General features: G+C 44.1%; 1 protein-coding gene across 1 annotated transcript; it reads right to left on the bottom strand.

The window, feature by feature from the left end:
* Positions 1 to 4870: 4870 nt before the first annotated feature.
* LG11H11orf98 (linkage group 11 C11orf98 homolog) lies at positions 4871 to 21135 on the bottom strand. Its single transcript, XM_073605296.1, has 4 exons — positions 20995 to 21135; positions 15945 to 16069; positions 11121 to 11218; positions 4871 to 6053 (listed from the first exon to the last, which is right to left on the bottom strand). The coding sequence occupies exons 1-4, from the start codon at positions 21028 to 21030 to the stop codon at positions 5905 to 5907; spliced, it is 408 nt and encodes a 135-aa protein (XP_073461397.1). The 5' UTR covers positions 21031 to 21135; the 3' UTR covers positions 4871 to 5904.
* Between the last annotated feature and the right edge of the window lie 20 nt (positions 21136 to 21155).

Consider the following 21155-nt stretch of genomic DNA (forward strand, 5'->3'; position numbering starts at 1 on the left):
AAACTCGGCCGCTCGCTCCTGACCTCCATTCAGCCAATCAGCCTGGTCGCTGATTGGCTATAGTGGATGGATTGGAAGCAGCGCAGCCACTGGCTCGCGCTGCTGTCAATCACAGCCAATGACGCGGCGCGCCGGGGGCGGGGCCGAGTGATACAGCGAGCGGCTGTAGCCGCCGGCTGTATCACGGGAGCGCACCCGCAATAACTAACCACCATGCGAGAGAGCTCGCATTAAGGTGGTTAGTTATTGCGGGGAGGAGCTGAGACAGCCGCCGAGGGACCGCAGAAGAGCAGGTTCGGGGCCACTCTGTGCAGAACGAGCTGCACAGTGAAGGTAAGTATAACATGTTTGTTATTTAAAAAAAAAAAAAAATTTACCTTTACAACCCCTTTAATCGTATAGAAAATTTATAGAGGGAGCTGAAACTTCGAGTTGCCAAGAGACAGCCAAGAAACCCTAAAGTGTTACTAAAGTCAGAATTTTTTTTCTAATTAAAATAACAAACATGTTATACTCACCTGCTATGTGCAGTGGTATTGCACAGAGCAGCCCCGATCCACCTCTTCTCGGGTCCACGGCGGCGATCTTGGCTCCTCCTCTTCTTTGTGTATCCCCATAGCAAGCCGTTTGCAATGGGGACACACGGTGCGTGCTCGCTCCCAACCTGTGTGTCTATGGAGCCACTCTTACCCAATGTTCTCTTCACTGCATTTGATTGACAGCAGCAAGAGCCAATGCCTCCTGCTGCTGCTCGAATGCTGTGTGAAGAGCAAGAGAGGGGAGAATAGGTGTTATTTTGCATAGCGCAGATCTCTTCTCCCCTCTCTTCCCCTTCCCACAGAGAAAGAAGGGGGGGTTGCATAGGTAAACTGAAAATGTTTTTTACCTTAATGCAAGCAATTCATTAGGCTACATTCACACCATGGCGCTCCGTTTTGTGGGTGGAATTGCCACGATTATGCCTGCGATTCAGAAATGTCGCAAATCATGGCATGCCCTTGTGATCCCCACTATTTTAGACAGCACCAAATTACGGTGCAATTTTGCCACAGTTGACGCCAATCAGAATTGTGGGATGCCCGAAAGAAGTTCTTGTACTTCTGTTGAGCGTCGGCGTTCTGCGATTGTTTGCGCGATTTTACCACGATTCGTCGTGCGACAATCATGGCAGAATCATGCCACAATTTGCTGCCATTCAAAGTAATGGGGATCGCCGCGATTCTGCCCACAAAATGGAACGCCATGGTGTGAATGGAGCCTGAAAGTAAAAAACGTTTTTAAGGTTTAGTATCACTTTAAGGATTAGAAGATCTGTAAAGAAGAGTGGACCAAAATCCCTCCTGAGATGTGTGCAAACTGGTCACTAAGACCCCTTTCACACTGGGGCGATTTTCAGGTGCTTTAGCACTGGAAATAGCCTCTGCTAAGTGCCTGAAAACTGCCTCCCATTCATGAGCGTGACTTTTCACACTGGGGCGGGGCGGTGCGCTTGCGGGACGTTCCGAAAAGTCCTGCAAGCAGCATCTTTGGGGGCGCTGTATTTAGCGCTCCCAAAATGCCATGCCCATTAGAATGAATGGGAAGCGCCACAACACAGGAGTTTTTAACTCCTTCTTTGGGGTTAAAAGCACCCCGCTAGCAGCCGAAAAGCACCGCTAAAACAAGTAGCGCTTTATAGCTAACGCGGCCGTGGCCCCAGTATGCTTGCCAACAAGAGTTTCTCCACCAAGTACTTAGTCATGTTTTGCTTGGGGATCAAATACTTATTTTACTCACTGAACTGCAACTCAATTTATAACATTTGTACCATGTGTTTTTTTTCTGGATTTTTGGTTGATATTCTGTCTCTATCATTTACTATACACCTATGATAAAAATATAGACCCTTCGATTCTTTGTAAGTGGGCAAACGTACAAAATCTGCAGGGGATCAAATATTATTTTCCCCACTGTATAAAGAAATCTATGGTCCTTATTTAAGATGACTGCAACAAAAGCAAACAGTGTGACCAGGAAGTGGGAAACGCAATTCTAGGCTGCATCACTAGAGGGATCACCAGCAGGAAGGAGCCTTGGATGCATATGCCATGTGAAAAAAGGAATGCTAATGTAATCATCTTTGACACTGTCTACACCAGGGGTAGGCAACCTTGGACCTCCAGCTGTTGTGAAACTACTGCCTCGTTTCCACCGAGCGGATCGGTTCAGGTCGGATCGGTTTGGAAGGCCTAGAATGGTCCGGCCTATTCAGGCGAGCGTTTCCACTGCAAGTCGGACCGACAGGGGCCACACGTGGGTTTAGAAAAAATGCCGTCATGGCGTCACACGTCCACCAATCAGTGTAATGTATCGTAGCTCCGCCCTAACCGAACCGTTCCATTTTCTATGGCCCCACATCTGAAGCAGGACCCTGAATGGAACGGTTCGGTTCGGTTGTACGGGCCGCTTTCATAATGGAAACACTAAAAATAGCGTACCGTACCGAACCGAACCAATCTGCTCAGTGGAAACGAGGCATACAAGTCCCATGAGACATTGCAAGACTCTGACAATCACAGGCATGACTCCTAGAGGCAGAGGCTCTAGAATGATGGGATTTGTAGTTTCACCACAGCTGAAGTGCCGAGGTTGCCTACCCCTGGTCTACATCATATTAATGCTCAAATGCATTATTCCAGGGAATATTGTTTTGCATCTTGGTGGATCAGGAAGGAATTTTTTCCCCTTCTGGAGCAAATTGGATCATGCTTTATTGGGTTTTTTGCCTCCCTCTGAATCAGCTGTGGGTACTGGATAGTGTACAGTATATGGAGGTTTTCTAGTTGGGTGTGTTAGTTTTCTTTTTTCTTCTCTGTTGGTTGAACTGGATGGACTTGTATTTTTTTGTTACATAGTTAATCTGGTTGAAAAAAGGCACATCTTGATGATGTATTGATGATGTTCAATAAAGATGTATATGGAGCTGTAAAAAAACTCATACTGTGTAGAGCATACATTAAGGCCTCTTTCACATGAACGATCCGTTCAGGTCCGCCTGTCAGTTTTTTAAGCGAACCTGAACGGACCCTCCATAGACCTCTATGGAGCGTCGGATGTCAGCGGTGACATGTCCGCTGACATCCGACCCACTCCGATCCGAAAAAGTGTAACAGAGGAAAAACCTACTTTTCTATCCGTTTTCGGATCGGGTGACGACGAATTTTACGGTCCGTCCTCATCCGATCCCCCATAGGAGAGAGCAGCACTGTGACAGGTCCGTCGCTGCACAATGTGCAGCGACGGACCTGTCATCTGCCTGCTCAGCGGGGATCCACGGAGCGATCCCCGCTGAGCAAGCGGATGTTCACGTGGCGGATCATCACGGATCCGCCCCGTGTGAAAGGACCCTAACAGAGTATTAGAAGCCCCTCCCAAAGATCTTTCATTGCCAATGCCAAAGAACAGGGAAAGATCATGTGACCACACAACAGTGCTGCGAGAATAAAGATACCTAACCAGTTGCCGACCGCCCTACAGCCGTTTTACTACTACAGTGCATATTTTAAGCACTGATCATTGTATTAGTGTCACTGGTTCACACAAAGTGTCACTTAGTGTCAGATTGTCCGTTGCAAAATCGCAGCCCCACTATAAGTCGCTGATCGCCGTCATTACTAGTATAAACAATCAATATACACTTATTGGAATTTTTTACCAAAAATATGTAGCAGAATACATATTGGCCTAAATTTATGAGGAAATTTGATTTTTATTTTTTTTTTTTTTTCAAAATTGTTGGTCTTTATGTTTATAGCGCAAAAAATAAATAGCACAGTGGTGATCAAATATCACCAAAATAAAGCTCTATTTATGGAAAATATTTTAATTACAATTTCATTTATGTACATCTTTGCATGACTGAGCTATTATCTATTAAATTAACACAGTGCCGTATAGCAAAAAATGGCCTGGTCATGAAGGGATGTAAATCTTCTGGAGGTTAAGTGGTTAAAGGATTTAAAAGAAAAAAAAATACAGTGCCATGATATATATGATTGATATGAATGAATTATGGGCATTACCACTTCTCTGTTTATTATTACTTTTATAAATAAATTAGCACACAATTCATTCATATGCTGAATACTGCCAATAGAGATATTACCCCCCCATTTAATTCAGAATAAAATAAATTCTCAAACCACCTCTTCTGGGGTCCTCCACTGGCACTCTTGGCTCCTCTTCTTCTTTGTGTGCCCCCACAGCAAGCCGTTTGCTATGAGGGCACACCTGCGGGCTTGATCCTGAGTTGGGCTGTGTGCATCTATTGACACACACAACGCGGCTCTGCCCCCTCTTTCTGTTCACAGGATTTAACTGACAGCAGCAGGAGCCAATGGCTCCCACTGAGAGAGAGAAGGGAATACATTAAGGTAAAACATGTCTAGCCTTTACAACTGCTTTAAATAGTATCAGCAAATAGAAATTAAAAAAGGTATAGATAGCACAGTGGAGGCAAATAGTAAGTTCAAGTGCAAACTTTTTTTTTTTTTTTTTTTAAACTTGTATACTGTTACCTTTTTGTCTTCACTGTGATGGATTGTAAAATGTAATTTTCCCATTACCATTGCTTTGAATAGCCACAATAATGCCAGGATGTTACTGTACTTTAATAAATATGAATTCTGTGAATTATTTACCCCATATTAAAAAGTATGCACTTATACATTTATAAATACTAAAAAAATAAGCCATTTTGAAAAAGAATTTGCCCCAATCGCGTTCTGCATACCTTTTAAAAATGTTTAACGTGGTTTATTAAAGTGGACTTAAAACTCTACATCTGCCCCTCAGCTTTATCCAGAAGAAGCAACTACAATACACACAGATATTACAAATATAAGCAATATGAAAGTTTATTTTATAAAATAAACTAAAGACACATCATTATGGAAAAATATAAGAACAAACACTTGAACAAAGGTACAGCATCTGCAGCTAGTATAATCACCAGAAACCGGTTAGATAAATCAATATACCTATTGACAAATAGTACATATTCTGTCTATAAGTACAGGATCATTTATAACACTGGGTCCATTTTAGTGTGTATATTCTATACTTCCTTAACTTATAGGAGAAAGAGCGGTTTGTTGACACATGAACTGAAGATGGGAGACCTACAGGTGAGAATATATATCAATCTGTAAATTCTGGAAATGCTAGCCACCCAGATGTTCAACTGACTTGTTGATGTCAATATTTTAGGAGTCACTGACTCAGAACAAGTCCTTATTTGCATACTTGTTACAGGTAAGTGATTCAAAACACTAAGGCCCCTTTCACACGGGCGGACTGTTCAGGTCCGCCTGTCAGTTTTTTAGGCTGACCTGGACGGAAGCTTCATACAGGTCTATGGGGCGACGAATGTCAGAGGTGACATGTCCGCTGACATCCAACCCGCTCCGATCCGCTAAAGTGTGATGGATGGAAACCCTGTTTTTTCATCCGTCTGGCCGGGATGGAAACGGACTCTACGGTCCGTCTTCATCCGATCCCCCATAGAGAAGAGCGGCGCTCTGACAGGTCGGACCCTGCACAGTGTGCAGAGACCGACCTGTCATCTGCCTGCTCAGGGGGGATCGACGGAGCGATCCCCCGCTGAGCAAAGTGGAGCTGTACACGGACGAGTCTGTGTGAATGGTCCCATAAGCAAAATAATATAACAGCCAGAAAACTAGCATTTGCAAAAGGAGAGGTCAACATTGGCAGTATCCAGTTATTCTTCATGACAAGTTTCTGTTTAATGTTCTGCTTCCAATATAACTATTTTTTTCCTGTGGTGATACCAATGTCCCCCGAAGTATGGCATGAAACCAATATGCATAAGTCCAGATTAAGTTCCTAAAGTTCCTTGTTTAATTGCTAAACAAGGGTGTTGTCTATGTTACTGGTCTCCGGAGTCACATCTCCCATTTCCACATCCCGCTGAGGTTTCTTGGATTTCTTTTTTGTGGTGCTGCTTTCAATGTCCATGTCAAGACTGGCCTTTTTAGGTCTTGATTGAGGTTCAACTAAGGAAGAAAGAACAACTTGTTAGCAGCAGGTCTGATCAACACAATAGGTGGTAAATTCTAAACCACCCCTTACATTAATATGGAGTATAAATGTATGTGGGAGAAAGAAAGGAAAAGAGAAAAAAAAAAGAGGAAGAAAGATAAGAAAAACCCTCTTAAATAGATTTACTCTACCTAGCAAGGTTAAGGGGATGGTTTGCTATTCCGTTTTTCAAGGCTTGTATATCTATGGTCAATTTAGTATGAAAGGTCAGGGGCAGCTGCACTTCTATTCCCAGATACTTGAAGTTGGTGGATACAGCTACTAGGCATGATAACCTGATGTTTAGAACGTTCAAAACATCATTGTGAAATATACTGGACTTGCTCTAATTGACTTGGACTTGAGTGAGCTGCCAATTCATTAATTAGCAGAAAAGTTTTAGCAAAAGATTCTTTGGGGTCATTTAGATATATTATCGTGTCATCAGTGACACAAGCTACTCAAGACTGGCTATCCGCAATCTGTTTATGCCAGGGTTTAGTCTTCGTTTTTCAGCCAAACCAAAGGACAGTGAAAAATATTCAACTGAGTGAATCTAAAAACAGGGAGCACTGCCATAAAGACCTTCTTTAGAAATCTGTGGATCAGAGAAGGGAGAGAATCCTAACTTTGGGGCGACAGGTCCCACAGAGTATTTAAGACATTCCCTGAGGCTGATCCTGATGGAGGACACCTACAGCAAGAGACTAGCATGTTCCACCCACAGACAGTTCTGTCTGCAGCACGGTCTGGAGACACATTTTGGTGTGTGCCTCACCTCCATGTCCAGAAGCTTCTAGCTGAGAAGAATTGATTTCTAGAGAATAGCCCTTAGGGCAATCGGTGTGGATATGGAACCAGGCTACTTCTTCTTTTGATGCAGGAAGAACACCCGTAGAGATTATAGATGGTGTCCAACAGTGTCCAAACGAGGAGAACCTGAGAGAAATCCCACAAGAACGAACCACCTGTTCTTGAAATCCAGAATGCATCTTTGGAGATATTAATTCTCCAATGAGAGGAACGCCTTGACGATAGGGAGAAAATGTCAGGTGTGGGGAAGCTGAGGGATCAGCCCAGGAACTACATGATACTTACAGACAGGCACACAGGTCTGCTGAGGAACTTTACCCGTAACAGCAGAATATGGGGCAGAAGTGGACCATGAGAAAAAAGGGAGGTGCAAACCCGAAAAGACCAGATTCCTCTACAAAAGATGGAAGATGGGGAATTCCCTGAGGGGTCTGAGCGCAACAGTGCTGGGGACCCCTACACCACAGAGCTATGCTTGTTAACACCACCTAAAGTGATGGCCAACTCCTAGGGCCTAAACCTGATGAAGTAAGACCAGGTCGAATCTTGCCAGTGTATAGTCCCTTGAAAAGTTCTCTACCTGCTCTCTTCACAGGAGATCTTATGTCTTCCTACAATGAGGATGCCAAGAAAAGGCACTAGGATAGACCTAGGAGCCAACACTGGGAAGTAACAGGTTAGGGCAAAGGACAGCTGAATTTGGCCCCAATTTTACCAGGAAGGTTAGGGGGTCCTCTGGATTATCTTACATGCCCCAAATTAAAAAAGTTCCTCGGGAGGTAGAGGATGGGACACCACTCTAGAGGCCAAAATGACACACGAACTAGAGACAGAGCCTCTAGGGTGAGGAGACCAGTTAATCTCTGTGGTGGTACAGGAAGTAGGAGGGCGAATAGCTGAACCGACTGTCAGAGGCAAGGGATTAGCCTGAGAACCTAAAAGGGGAACTATCTACACCTAAATATCTGTAGGGCATAAAATCCAATGATCAGGAAGGATTAATAACCATCCACTTGCTTGGCAAAGTGGGGGCACACCTTTCATGTTGAAGGCTTCTCCAAGGTTTTAGCAGCTTTGTTGCTTTCAGCCTTGTGGCTTGTCAGAGAATGGGATTTGATACAACTGCTCTAGAAGTAGATGAAAGAGGATGGTACTACATCAACTTTTCTTTGGGCTTCTTATGCTGAGGCATGTGAATGCTTTGGCCTCTCACGATGTCCTTGATGACATTATCAAGGTTAGCTTAAAAATAGCGGCACCCCTCAAAGACCCATATGCTCCCTGGATAAAGCATCTACTTCTTAGCACTGTAACCAGAGTGCTTGGAGCAGCTTAATAGACAACAGTCCCATATGAGATACAAGTTTAGGTGCTTTTAATGAGCTATCACAACTGATATCTGCTCTAGGCCCACTAACAGGAAGGGGTCTAGCACACAGGTGGAGAAATCTCGATGAATTTAAACTATTCTGGCACAGTATGAGCTAATAATAGTACTGCAGCCATAATAGGACAAAGGGTAGCGCCCATCAGTGAAAACTGGTTGCTAAGGAGGGATTCCAATTGGTCAGTAGAACCTTAAAAAGGTAAGCATGCTCTCTACTGCCCTGGTGATTTTCCTGGATGTCTCATTAAAAAGAACCTGGCACCAAAAAAAATCATCACTTTTTGACCCCTATGTGATGAAAAAAAAAAAAAAGTTAAGTAAAAAAATATATATTTTTTTAAATGTAAGAAAATTTAAAATGACACCCAAGCACATAACCCCCCCCCCCCAAAAAAGACATTGATACCCCCCTATCACTACATATACACACACATACAAATGTAAACGCACGCGTCAGGGGGCCTACGCCTGAAAACAGTGATTGCAATACTTGTTACATATCGCCATGCATGCTGGAATGAGATCAATAATTCTAGCATCAGACGTCCTTCGTAACGCTAAACTGATGACCTATAAGGGGCTTTTAAAATGTCGCCTCTGGAAAATACAGGGTACTGAAGTTTACTGCCATTTTACAGGTGCACACAAATATAGGGTTTGACATGTTGGGTATCTATTTACCCTGCTTTTACTGAAATTCATTTTACCAAAAAAAAATTGGGTAATTTATTGTGTTTATGTGCCCCCTACGATTAACTTTAGCATTTCAGATATAGCACTGCTTGTTGTGCTCAAATAAAAGGTTTACATGAAGAAGCATTTGTGTTGCTGGCATTCTTTGCTATTTTGATGTTTTGGGATATAGCAGCCTGTGCACTGATATTCAGCTAATTACCTTTCACCATGCGGTAGAGCTAGGGTGAGTCTTGTTGTACCACATTGCAGTAATATGGTATGACATAAAAAATTAAAACTACCACTATTTTATTGTATAGCGTGTCTGCTTTCAGAAATTATATAATATTTTGGGGGTTTTATGTAATCTTCAGGCCTAAAATGATTGTTCAACCTGTGTTAAAAAAAAAGCCGCAAAAACAGCTGTGGCAGCGAAATGGTTAACGTTCACCTTCGTGAACATGTTACATGTTCTACCTGTAAGCTTTGTTGGTTAAAAAAACCTGGCTCCTAACTTTTTTAGCGTTCCCCTAGATTCAAAGCAAATTTGTCAAGCCTTGTTTTTAACCATAGGGGCTCTGAAAGACCCAAGGCTGGACACAGAAGGCTGAACCTCGAGATGCAGAGTAGTTCGTACTGCATCAAAAAGGGCCAAAAAGGTCTCTGGTATGTCTGAAGGAATGGCAGGAGACTGCCTCAAAAACAATCTCATCAGAAGGAGACTGAGTTAGAGATGGTCCCTCCAACCAGTGACTCAGCCTCCTCTTTAGCCACATGAAGATCAGACATTGACTCTGCAGGGGTAGGCATGGAAGCACTTAGAGCCTCTGTTGTCACTATTTGCAAGGAATTGGGCGGACTTTGCCTTAAAGGCTTGTGTGACTGCAGTAGAGGCCCCTAACAAACCCAGGTAATTAGCTGTCACAGTGATCCAGAATCAGTGAAAATGGTTTCCAAGCATTCATGTGAGACCAGTGCTGCCAGTGCAGGCTCCTAGTCCCACAATGTAAAGTCTAAATCCAAGCAGTGATAAAACAGGTAAAATTGCTGCCCTTCCCTCCCAGCTGATGAACAATATAATGCTCATTTTGTCTAAGGTCTGGGCCAACAGAATAATACACTGCTCGAATTTCTGACGACCGCTGCTGAATCAGCCTGAAATTCATGTGATGGGTGGCCCTGCTGGCACCACCAGGCTGGACAAACTTTGAATTGAAAATCAAATAAGCCTGGTGGAAAATAGTCAGCCGATCAGTGACTGCATCCAATCAAATGCAGTTACTGTTTGGGTATTCTGACAGCCTTAGGTGCTGTGGCTTTCTAAATAAAACAGCCAAAAGGGAGATTCCTCCATCTACATTGTACAAGGCTGAACAAGAGTAATCAAGGTCTGTATGGTTAGCCTTCGTTTAATAATCCACAGTTCCACGGTCTTATTCTCTGCTTTGCTGCATATAAGAGGACTAGGCCGCCAGCAGTAAAAGGACAAGGCAAAGAGTAATGCCGCGTACACACGAGCGGATTTTCCGTCCGAAGAAACTTGGATGGTTTTTCCGATGGAATTCCGCTCAAGCTTGCCTTGCATACACATGATCACACAAAAGTTCTCTGAACTTTTGACTGTCAAGAACACGGTGACGTACAACACTACGACGAGCCAATAAAATGAAGTTCAATGCTTCCGAGCATGCGTCGAATTGTTTCGGAATTTGTACAGACGATCGCATTTTCGGATAGGAACTTTTTCCGACCGAAAAATTGAGAACCTGCTCTCAAACTTTTGCTGGCGGGAATTCTGCCAGCAAAAGTCTGATGGAGCATACACACGGCCGCATTATCCGACCAAAAGCTCTCATCGGTCTTTTGCTGGCCGAATTTCCGATCGTGTGTACGCGGCATAAGGCAAGTATTGATATATGGTGTATTAGCACATAACCCCCCCCCCCAAAAAAAAGGGTCAATTTTAAATATTTTACACTGCCTGGAGTTATGCATTGATGTTCCCTCAGCATGGGCATTGTGATGATGGGTTATTTACAGATGGTGGGCTGAAAGGGTTGACATAAAGACTGTATAAAAAAATTAAAAATATGCACTAATTACAAATCCCCTATACTCTCCCATTAAACAGAAATATCTTTGTGTGGACTAAAATCCTTAACAGTACCATCCATTTGCTCTTTTTTCTTTTGAACATGCTGTAGCTGCTTTATCAATTTTCTCTTCTTCTTTCCGGATAGTGTGATATTTGCTCTTGCACTGGAACTAGTATTAAATTAAAATAAAAAATTGTTATTAAAAATAAATAAAACAGAATAAAAGCACACACAGAGTGAGCCATACTTTATAATATTAGAAGAATTTTGTTAAACTAGCACATAACACTAACGTAGTCCAAAGACCATTTTTATATACAGGCTAACCTTGTATTGCAGGGAAACCAGCATAGAATTGTATGTGTGTGTCATACATTTCATCAAAACGAATCAGGTTATACACTAGACTGGTGTTTACCAACATGCGCATACATGTATTGAAAGGGATCAGCGTGACAGCCAGGCAACTAGCATTTTCAGGAGGAGAGTCAACAGTAGCGGTCGCTATGCTTCTCTAATGAGAGGATTCCTTAACTCCTTCACGGTCATTTTTTTTTTTTACATGAAAGTACACTTAAAACATTAGTATATTCTGAACACAGAGATCCTTTAGAATCAAATGGTGGTAGTTGCAATTTTTCACACTATAATTGGATACCAAATACATCAAGTCTCAAAACTTTGGGCACCTGCAAAACAGTGAAAAACTACAGTACCCAAAACTGTCCATAGCTTTAAAAGTCTTTACAGGTCATCATTAAGACCCCTTTCACACTGAGGAGTTTTTCAGGCACTTTTGGGCTAAAAATAGCGCCTGTAAAGAGCCTGAAAAACGCCTCCCCTGCAGTCCCAGTGTGAAAACTTTCACACTGGGGTCAATGTGCTGGCAGGATGTTAAAAAAAAGGCCTGCACGCAGCATCTTTGGGGCGGTGGAGGAGCGGTGTATACACCGCTCCTTCCCATTGAAATGAATGGGCACCGTTGCCGAAGTGACTGCAAATCGCTTCAGCAGCGGCGCTACACGGGCTCATTTAACCCTTTATTCGGCTGCTGACGGGGTTAAAAGCGCCCTGCTAGTGGCCAAATAGCGCAGCTAAAACGACAAGAAATCACCGCTAAAACTAGCGGCGTTTTACCATCAACGCTTGCCTCAGTCTGAAAGCAGCCTTATGCCCCGTACACACGATAGGATTTTCCAATGGAAAATGTTCGATGGGAGCTTGTTGTCGGAAGTTCCGATCGTGTGTACACAATTCCGACGCACAAAGTTCCACGCATGCTCAGAATCTAGCAGAGGAGTCGCACTAGCTATTGAACTTCATTTTTCTCGGCTTGTCGTACGTGTTGTAGACGTTCGGAATTTCCGACAAGATTTGTGTGACCGTGTGTATGCAAGACAAGTTTGAGCCAACATCCGTCGGGAAAAAAAACATGGATTTTGTTGTTGGAAAATCCTATCGTGTGTACGGGGCATAGAAGTTAACTGTGAATGATGGTTCTAGAAATATTCACTCTAGTATGTGCAACAATACCTAATTTGCATTGCCCCTACAATAGGGGTGCCAAACCAGTGGCCTAGGAGCCACATGTGGCCCGTGGAGCCCTCTAATGTGGCCTGCGACCTCCTGCTCTGGGATGGCAAGCCCAGATCGCGGGTTGCCGGCCCGCCATCCCACAGCATCAGTGTTGTGAATGAAGCTGGTGATAGAGGAAGCAAACGACTGCAGAGCACAGCCGCATAAGCCAATGCTTCCTGTATAGCGCCGGATCCTATCACAGCCAGAGTGATACCAAATGCACTCTGCCTGGGACAGCAACAGCTGGCAATACCCGAATAGAAGACTGCTATTAAAGGTCAGCTTATTACCGTTCTGCAGTGGTTACAGGGCTGCTTTCAAACTGATCCACAGTTGCATTGCAGTGCACCTGCAGGTTACCTGCACTGAGCCATAGACTGCTGTTATTACTGGCGGGTTTGATGCACTTTCTGAAAGTGCACTACACCTGCAGGATATAATAGAAGTCTATGGCAAAGTGCAGCTAACTTGCAGGAAAGCCACAGGTGCACTGCGCTGTACCCACGGTGAGGGTAAACTGCAAAGCATTGGCGTGAAATCAGCCTTGGGCCCCTTTCACGCAATCAGTATGACCCAATCGGACCTTTCATTCACCTCTATGGAGCGAACCGCCAAAAAAACAATAAGGGGATCCATCCCTTTCCGTCTGGGCGGATCGGATTGGAGGGCCCATAAGGTAGAGTGGGCTGTGTCGGTGTCCGCTCTGCATATGCAGAGTGCACACGGAACGGTTATCCACCCGCTCCGCTCATTGTGGCCCGTGACCGGTTACCAAGTCGCTTAAGGGGCCCAAGCTCTTCAAAAGGTTGGGCACCCCTGCCCTACAATCTCAACAATCTGTGATCCAGGGCTGATTCTCTTCCAGGATGAGTGTTCTGCCCCATTCAACCCACTTCCTGTGAACCCAGGTTGTCAGGGGACCCTTCCCTCACCTGGAGAAGTGTCATCAAACTGCCCTGGGCTCACAGGAAACTGCTGCAGGGAAGGATGTGATATAACATCATTATTTGGTGCAATTCTCTGCAGGACAAAATACACTTAGACAAAGTGTGTATATGTAATTTTTTAAATAAAGGGTGTCGGGGGTTGTTCTAAAGGAGGTAGGGGCATGGAGGAGCTGGGTTTTAAAACTGACCTCCGGGCAGCTATTCCAGTGTAATACATCTGCAAGACAAGGCAAAATGTTTTTTTCTTCCACCAGGCCAGTTCACACCTCTGCAGTGCAGTAGTGTTCACTGAAAAAAGTATGCTGGTGGGGATTTTTATTGGAGGTAAACTTCCATCTCTTGCTTTTACCTATAGGTAGTGTAAATATCTCCTAAACGGTGCACGTATTTACTCTACATGCAGCCAGTGACATGCACAAGACACTGTAGTACAGGCTGTAGTGGAAATATCCTCCTACCTGAACTCTCAGCACTGGAGAAACTGTGCAGTTCACCACTGACTGTGGTATACAGATCAGCCAAAAAGGTATATAGTGGCAATATTTTAATGTAAAAAGATTTATAAGCTGTGGGCACTGTAGGGGGGACAGATTAACTATTTTCATACTACTGGGTTTAGTAACACTTTACCGATTCTGCATCGATGCAGAATCCAGCTTAATTGCGATTGTGCATGACGAAATCCCGGCTCCCCCCCTCCCTCCCACAGAAGTGTGATGGTCGAAATGGCAGTTGGAGGCTGCTGGCTGCGCCCGGCGCCAGTACCCCCAACTGGATGATGTAGCCTCAGGAGGCGGCACTGCAGCGCATCAGCGTGCTGCCCCCACCCACATTCTCCCCCCTCCTCTGCATCTGTAGCTCTGGACACCTGTTACCCCCCAGATGGGCGGGCGCAGAGCCGCACAGAGTTGTGACACACATTCCTGCAGCAGTCGTCACATCCGTAGGATAAGGCACAGAGTCTGCTTCAGACAATGTGCTGCAAGGAGGGAAGGGGGATGGTAGGAGTGCTCCGAAGGTGAGAGACCAGCTTGTCATCCTTAATGTATGTGAGGGGTGAGTGTATAGAAGTGACACATCCTCCACCTCTGCTGCACCTATCCAGTCTGTGTGTACTCTCTTTTTCTGTCTAGTTTCTTCCTGAGATTTCCCTATAATCTTTCCCCCCTGGAAACATCCACTTATCTGCAAGCAGTTTACTTCCTGCTGATTGGAATACCTTACTTTTTTTTTTGCAGTGATGTTGACCTGTATTTTTTCCAAGTTGCTGCCAAAAGACTCAGTGATCAGTGGTACCAAAGGGTATAATTTTTTTATTTAAAATAAAAGACATCATACCTACCTGCTGTCTCCTGTAGTATGTCTGCAGCCTCTGACCATCTCCTGTATCATGTCTGCAGTCTCTGACCGTCTCTTGTATCATGTCTGCAGCCTCTGACCCTCTCTTGTATCATGTCCGCAGCCTCTGACCCTCTCTCTTGTATCTTGTCCGCAGCCTCTGACCCTCTCTTGTATCATGTCTGCAGCCTCTGACAGTCTCTTGTATCATGTCTGCAGTCTCTGACCCTCTCTTGTATCATGTCCACAGCCTCTGACTATCTCTCATAGTATGTCTGCAGTCTCAGACCATTTCCTGTAGTATTTTGGGGGGAGCCTGGCGCTCCTCTTTAAATTGATGTCTGCTGTGTTTAGACTTTGCCACATGCAGAGAGTGTTGTCAGTTTTTTTTTTTTTAAATAGATAAAATAAAAAGAGTTCTTCTGACTGCTTACATTTTTTTGATGAAAACCATGGGCAGTAATCATGATGCATCACGGAATCAAATCGAATCGTTGACAGGATAATCGTTCTTGCCTAACCCCTTCTTACTTCCAAATGCATATTATTTGAGAAAACACACCTACTTCGAACGTAATGTTATGCGCAAATGTAATCCCATATGGTCCAGCTGGAGAGAACGTATGTGCCCCACTATTGACTGAAAGCTGATCCCCTGGCCTTTTCCCTGCCGGTATACTGGAATGAAAATATGTATGCATTGAGCTGTCCTCTGTGTTCCTTGTGCAGAACAATGTTGCTTTGCAAACCTTACAAAGAAGCCTCTAAAATAAAATCTGTTTAATAGATGCAATGTTTTACATCGACCATTTTTCTAATTTATGAACATTATAAAGTATATTAAAGATTAATAAAAACATGTTATATTCCTTTTACCTTGAGCAAAGAGCAACTGACATTTTATACATCTGGTAAACATACCTCTTGTGAGAAGCATTTCTGGGATTGTGCTATTCAATGTGTGTACGAAAAAAAAAAGATCCCCCAGCAATAGCGCCTTTCTGATTTTAGTATAGCAATTTAAAACTGTACCTTCTCTTCCTGAGGTGATGAACAGTTATTAGTTCTTTGTCGACTATAGCTCCAATTATCTTGTGCTTCCTCCGCTTCTCACGGGTAATCAAGCGTCGACGTTTTAGGAGATTTTTTTGCAAGTCCTGCAGAAACACACCAAAGGAGAAAATTAAAGTGAATGTAAAATCTAATGACCTTCCTCTCTTATTTGCTTCCTTTTTGGTCAGTTACATTTACTATTGGAAGCATTTTGTTGTTTCTGTACAATAATTGCAAAAAAAAAAAAAAACTGTTAATTTTGCCTGTTGTCAGCCCACAGCAGGGCAGCAGCAAAAAAATAAAAATTGATGATCAAAGCTCAAAACATTTAAAGAATAGTTCCAGGCATGGCTATATTATATATAGATAAATAAGTCTAGCTTGGACCATTGTAACTATATATATACCATATATGGCCAATGCCTCTGGAAGCTGGAAATCACTAAAGTAAACCCTGCTGTTCCAGTGATCTTTACTTGCTTCCAGGCCCAATGCTGAGAGGCTGCACTCCTGCTTACTGGACACAGGAGGTTAACCACTTAGCACAGGTGGCATTCAGAGAATGCTTTGCATTTTCTGAATGAATGCAAAGCATTCTCCAACTGGTGCAGTGATGTCACTCTCTCCATCTCACTCATTTAGAGAATGCTTTTCATTCCAATGCAAAGAATTCTCTGACCCCCTGTGTTCAAAGTGCATTAGGCCGGCCACTCAGCACAGGACCCAGAAACAAGTGGAGATCACTGGAGTAGCGGTGCCTGCTACAGTAATTTCCAGCTTCTAGAGGGATCTCACAAATATGGTATATACAGTATATAGTTACATTGGTCTACACTGAACTAATGAAACGAATGTATATACTATCCATACCTGGAATTCATCTTTAATACCTACTGAAGGGGACCACCTCCAGGTCTTACAATCATCAGCTACTCACTCATTTCTGCATATTCACAGTGGCTGGGGGATGATTCTATGTGAGACAGAGGAACTTATTGTCTATTGTATTGGCGCTCCAGCAAAGAAGGCGAGATAGTGACACAGTGGCCCCTGAGACCAGGAAGGTGACCACTTCAGAAAACCAGCAATTATTGCCAGGTTAAAGCCGTTTCTTTTGGTATGGCTGCAGTAAAGGAGACCAAGAAATCTTAAAGTGGAGTTCCGCCTTTTTTTTTTTTTTTTTTTTTAAAGTCAGCAGCTACAAATACTGCAGCTGCTGACTTTTAAAATATGGACACTTACTTGTCCAGGGCGCCCGCGATGTCCTTACCCAAAGCCGATCTGTCCCTTGGCTCTCAGGTGGTGGCGTCTCCATCTTCGGTAAGGGAATCAGAAAGTGAAGCCTTGCAGCTTCACAGCCTGGTTCCCTACTGCACACGCGCGAGTCGCGATGCGCATCCTCACTGGTCCCTGCTGTCTTCTGGGACCTGTGGCTCTCCCAGAAGACAGTTGGGGGGAGGGGGGGACATGGACATGGAAGTGGGAGCAAATACCTGGATTATACAGGAATATGCCCCCCCCCGAAAGGTGCCAAATGTGACACCGGAGGGGGGGGGGGGGGGGATCTGATCAGCAGAAGTTCCATTTTTGGGTGTAACTCCGATTTAACTAACATCTATACTTTAAGCCTGCTTTAAAAGAGAAGTTTGGGTTCAGTTTTGTTTTAGAAATCATACTTCTACCTAGGTGGATGCAGAATCGGTCCTCTGCTGGCTCTAAGATTGAAAACCGAGCAAACACCACTGATTTCTCAGTTCTCAGTGAGCAGAGAACTGGTGACCTATTGGTCTCATTTGTCATAAACACTTCTCTATGTCTGTCAGAATTGTACACCAAGTCATACATGCACAGCTCAGTGTACATTTATGGCACCTCTGTGTGCTGTGATGATGTAACACCTGTGTGCTGGCATGAGAATGACATCATTGTGGCAAGACCATTAAGGCTTCTGAAAAGTCTGAACCTGGAAGGAAGATCAGGAGAAGGTGGAAGCATGCATGACCAGCGGGAACGCTGGGAAGATCGTTAGGCAGGCAAGTCTACCATAATGTTCTAATATGTGGTGCATACTAGTACATTATGGCTAACACCCATTGGGAGACAATATTTTAAAAAAACCCAAGGAGCTCAATTCTGCTTTAAAGGTGGCCATACAGGTATTGATTTGTGATCGATCTAGTCATGAGCAACCGCAAACAAGCTGTCCATCAAAATATCTAACAATGCAATGCGTGGTATGGATTGAAAATATAATTTATTAGAAACGATCTACTGGAAGTCATCATTTAATTGATCTTTATTATGATTGCTGTCTGACACACATGCAGAATTTCGTGCAATCGATCAGAAATCATAAAATTCCACCATGGCTAATTGACTTGACAGCATCAAAAGCTGACTATATTGATCAAACGGAGGGTATGCGATTTACATTTCTTATTCTATTCAATAATTTTAGGCTCATGGAATGATCACATTGATACATTTGTGGTCACCTTAATGTGGAACTAAACTCAGCAATACTTACCTTTGGTTTAACAGTCCCAAAGTTGCGAGGTTCTTCGCTGGTGCCGGCATCTTCTCCCCAGCTTCTTCCAGGATATTCAGCCATCTCGAATAGCCAGCACAGGATGACGCCACTCCCATGTATATCTATGTGTGCAGTCATCCCCACTCAAAGGCACCGTGCCGGGAAAGTAAACTGAGCTGTGTATGTGCAGCTCAGTGTATATTCTACAGAAGACTGTGAGCAGGCAGGTAGGTTTATTTTACTGCAGAAGAGACATTGCATGTCTCTATCAAAGCTGTACTCAAGCTGGAATTGGGAGTTTTCGCAATGGACGATCGGTGTTTACCACACTGTAAGGGGTAATGAAGGAATATTTTTTACAGAATGTACAAGGAACATAGGGTGCTTCTGTTCAGGAGATCAATCCTCAAATGTAGAGAAGTAGTGTCATCTAAGGAGATATAGGGGGTGCTATACTGACACCGGGGCAGCTCTTTTAAAGTGTAGAAGCAAATCTAGCAGGATAAGAAGAGGAGAAGGCGCCTCTAAGTGCAGTATTAAAAACATTTATTGACAACCAAAACTTACAGGATCACAGTGTAAACCAGGCATTTCAGATCACATAGGGTTTCGTTCCTGTCCCTTCGTCTCCTTTAGTCAACCGGCAGCGAAAGGGGAGGAGGGGGGGGGTGTATGTGGTAAGCTGACCCAGGGAGGTCCTGTGGTCTGAGGCCACCTCATTAGTGGTCCGCATGGGGCGTAGTGAGGTCAAGGAGGTGGTAACACGTTTCGGAGCATGCGCAGTAGATCTCCTGATGAAGCTCCTGAGGAAACACGTTACCGCCCCCTGACGTCACTACATCCCATGCGGTCCACGAATTATTAACAGACCAAGCTGCTCCTAGAGATGAAGCAGTTAGAGGATTGAGACAAACCATATACCACTAACTGAGGTGCTTACAACAATCAGATTTTATGTAACACCTTTATCCCAAAAGGAAAAAGCTGTTTGCTGTAATTGCGTACAAAGCATGAGCTGGAGTTCAGCCTCAATTTGTTAGTGTATCTAAATCTGCTGGTACATCTAACATTTCCCTACTCCAAAAACGACAATGCTGCTGTTCAAAAGTACCATGTGCTCCTTCATCCAGAGTGGGGGTGCTCCAATACAGGAGGTGTGTTTTTGGCCAGATCACCAGGTGAAAACAGAGGGGAAAAGGCCTAAAAAGGAAAAACGAATGCAGACACCACGTTGAATGATTGGTAAGCTGCAGTATATAAATTTGGGGTTTTTATACCGCTTTAAGATGAGTGTGTGAGTTTGAAGGGGGGAAGGGTATGTATTAAACTCTACTCACCTCCACTCCAGCGATGCTTTGTCCAGGCACTCTCTGTTGGCATCTTTGGCCGGTCTTCTTCAAGGCTGGGCCTAGGTGACATCACTCCCAGGCATGTGCAGGCATTCATTCACCTGGGCAGATGCTGAAATTAGACACTGAGCTGCGCATGCAACAGGCAGGTAAGAACACAGTACTGTATGGGGGACACAGCATGTCTCTTCTGTGTTAAAAAGCCGGTGTTCTATTGAGAAATGCCTCCTGTCAAAAAGTGCCTCTGATGGGTCTACGCATGCGCAGTAACAAACGTCACTCCAGATGATATGTTGGTCAGCTGGCATGATGTAAACACAGTGCATGCGCAGCTCGTCAAAGGCATTTTTTGACGGGCAGTATTCAAAGCTATGCCAACAGCGGAGGGAGACCGTACTTGTCAGATTGTGCCTCGCTGTTGATTTTCCGTGTGCTGAAGGGTGTGTTTTTTTTGTCTGTGTTGCAGGACAGGTTTGGTATGTTGAACGTTGGGTTTTGCCTGTGTGTAAGGGTGGTTTGCAACACACACAAAACCCGCAATTTAACACATACACAACCCGCTCCACAACACCGAGGCAGAATCTGACAACTACGTTCCTCCGCTGTTTGCATAGTGTCGGATAATGCCTCAGACGATCTGCGCATGCGCTGTGTTGACGTCACGCCAACTGATCAACATATCAGCTGGAGTGACATTTGTTACTGCACATGCGCTGACCCATCGGGGGCATTATTCGACAGGAGGCATTTCTCGTTAGAACACCGGCTTGTTCACAATTTGAGTAAAATTTAAACTTTACGCGGATCCTGCATTTAAGAGTAAGGTCTGCTTTAGGTCACCACCATACACCTTACAACCTGACCACACAATCTTTGTACAATTAACTTTAGATTTACAAGAACTATGTAACGAGGATCTACCTAACCTATCCAATCAGGCAGATCCTTACACTACTTGCTGTTTGTAGATCCAAAGGAGATTGTGCTGTGTGTGTGATGAGTGATCCTGATGGAGGAAATAAGAAGACTTTGCAGACCCCCAGAACCTCTGAGGTTGTTACTAAGCAATGTAGAGGACATGTGCATTACTGCCCTTAGTTTAAAAAATGACACCTCCCACCCTATATAAAGGACCTGAGATCCCCAGTACCGTCTTTGGTCGGTTGATTTTTCCTCCTGGAGCCATGCTGTTCTCTCATGTACTCCCTCAGAAGATCCACTTCCGTCTCCTTGAGTTCCAAGCCTCGTTCTCGTGTTGCGACAGGAATGGGCGGGACTAGCCTGTACTATAAAAGCCTTGGTCGCGTCCTA

Source organism: Aquarana catesbeiana, linkage group LG11 (genome assembly GCF_042186555.1).
Source record: "Aquarana catesbeiana isolate 2022-GZ linkage group LG11, ASM4218655v1, whole genome shotgun sequence".
Taxonomy (NCBI): Eukaryota; Metazoa; Chordata; class Amphibia; order Anura; family Ranidae; genus Aquarana; species Aquarana catesbeiana.

What these genes read in the sequence shown, in the direction of transcription:
- LG11H11orf98 (XM_073605296.1), bottom strand. Translation starts at nt 21,030, where the DNA reads ATGGCTCCAGGAGGAAAAATCAACCGACCAAAGACG. An exon ending in AAATCAACCGACCAAAGACG is followed by an intron (nt 16,070 to 20,994) that starts GTACTGGGGATC and finishes GTGTTTCTGCAG; the next exon opens with GACTTGCAAAAAAATCTCCT. An exon ending in CATCACCTCAGGAAGAGAAG is followed by an intron (nt 11,219 to 15,944) that starts GTACAGTTTTAA and finishes ATTTAATACTAG; the next exon opens with TTCCAGTGCAAGAGCAAATA.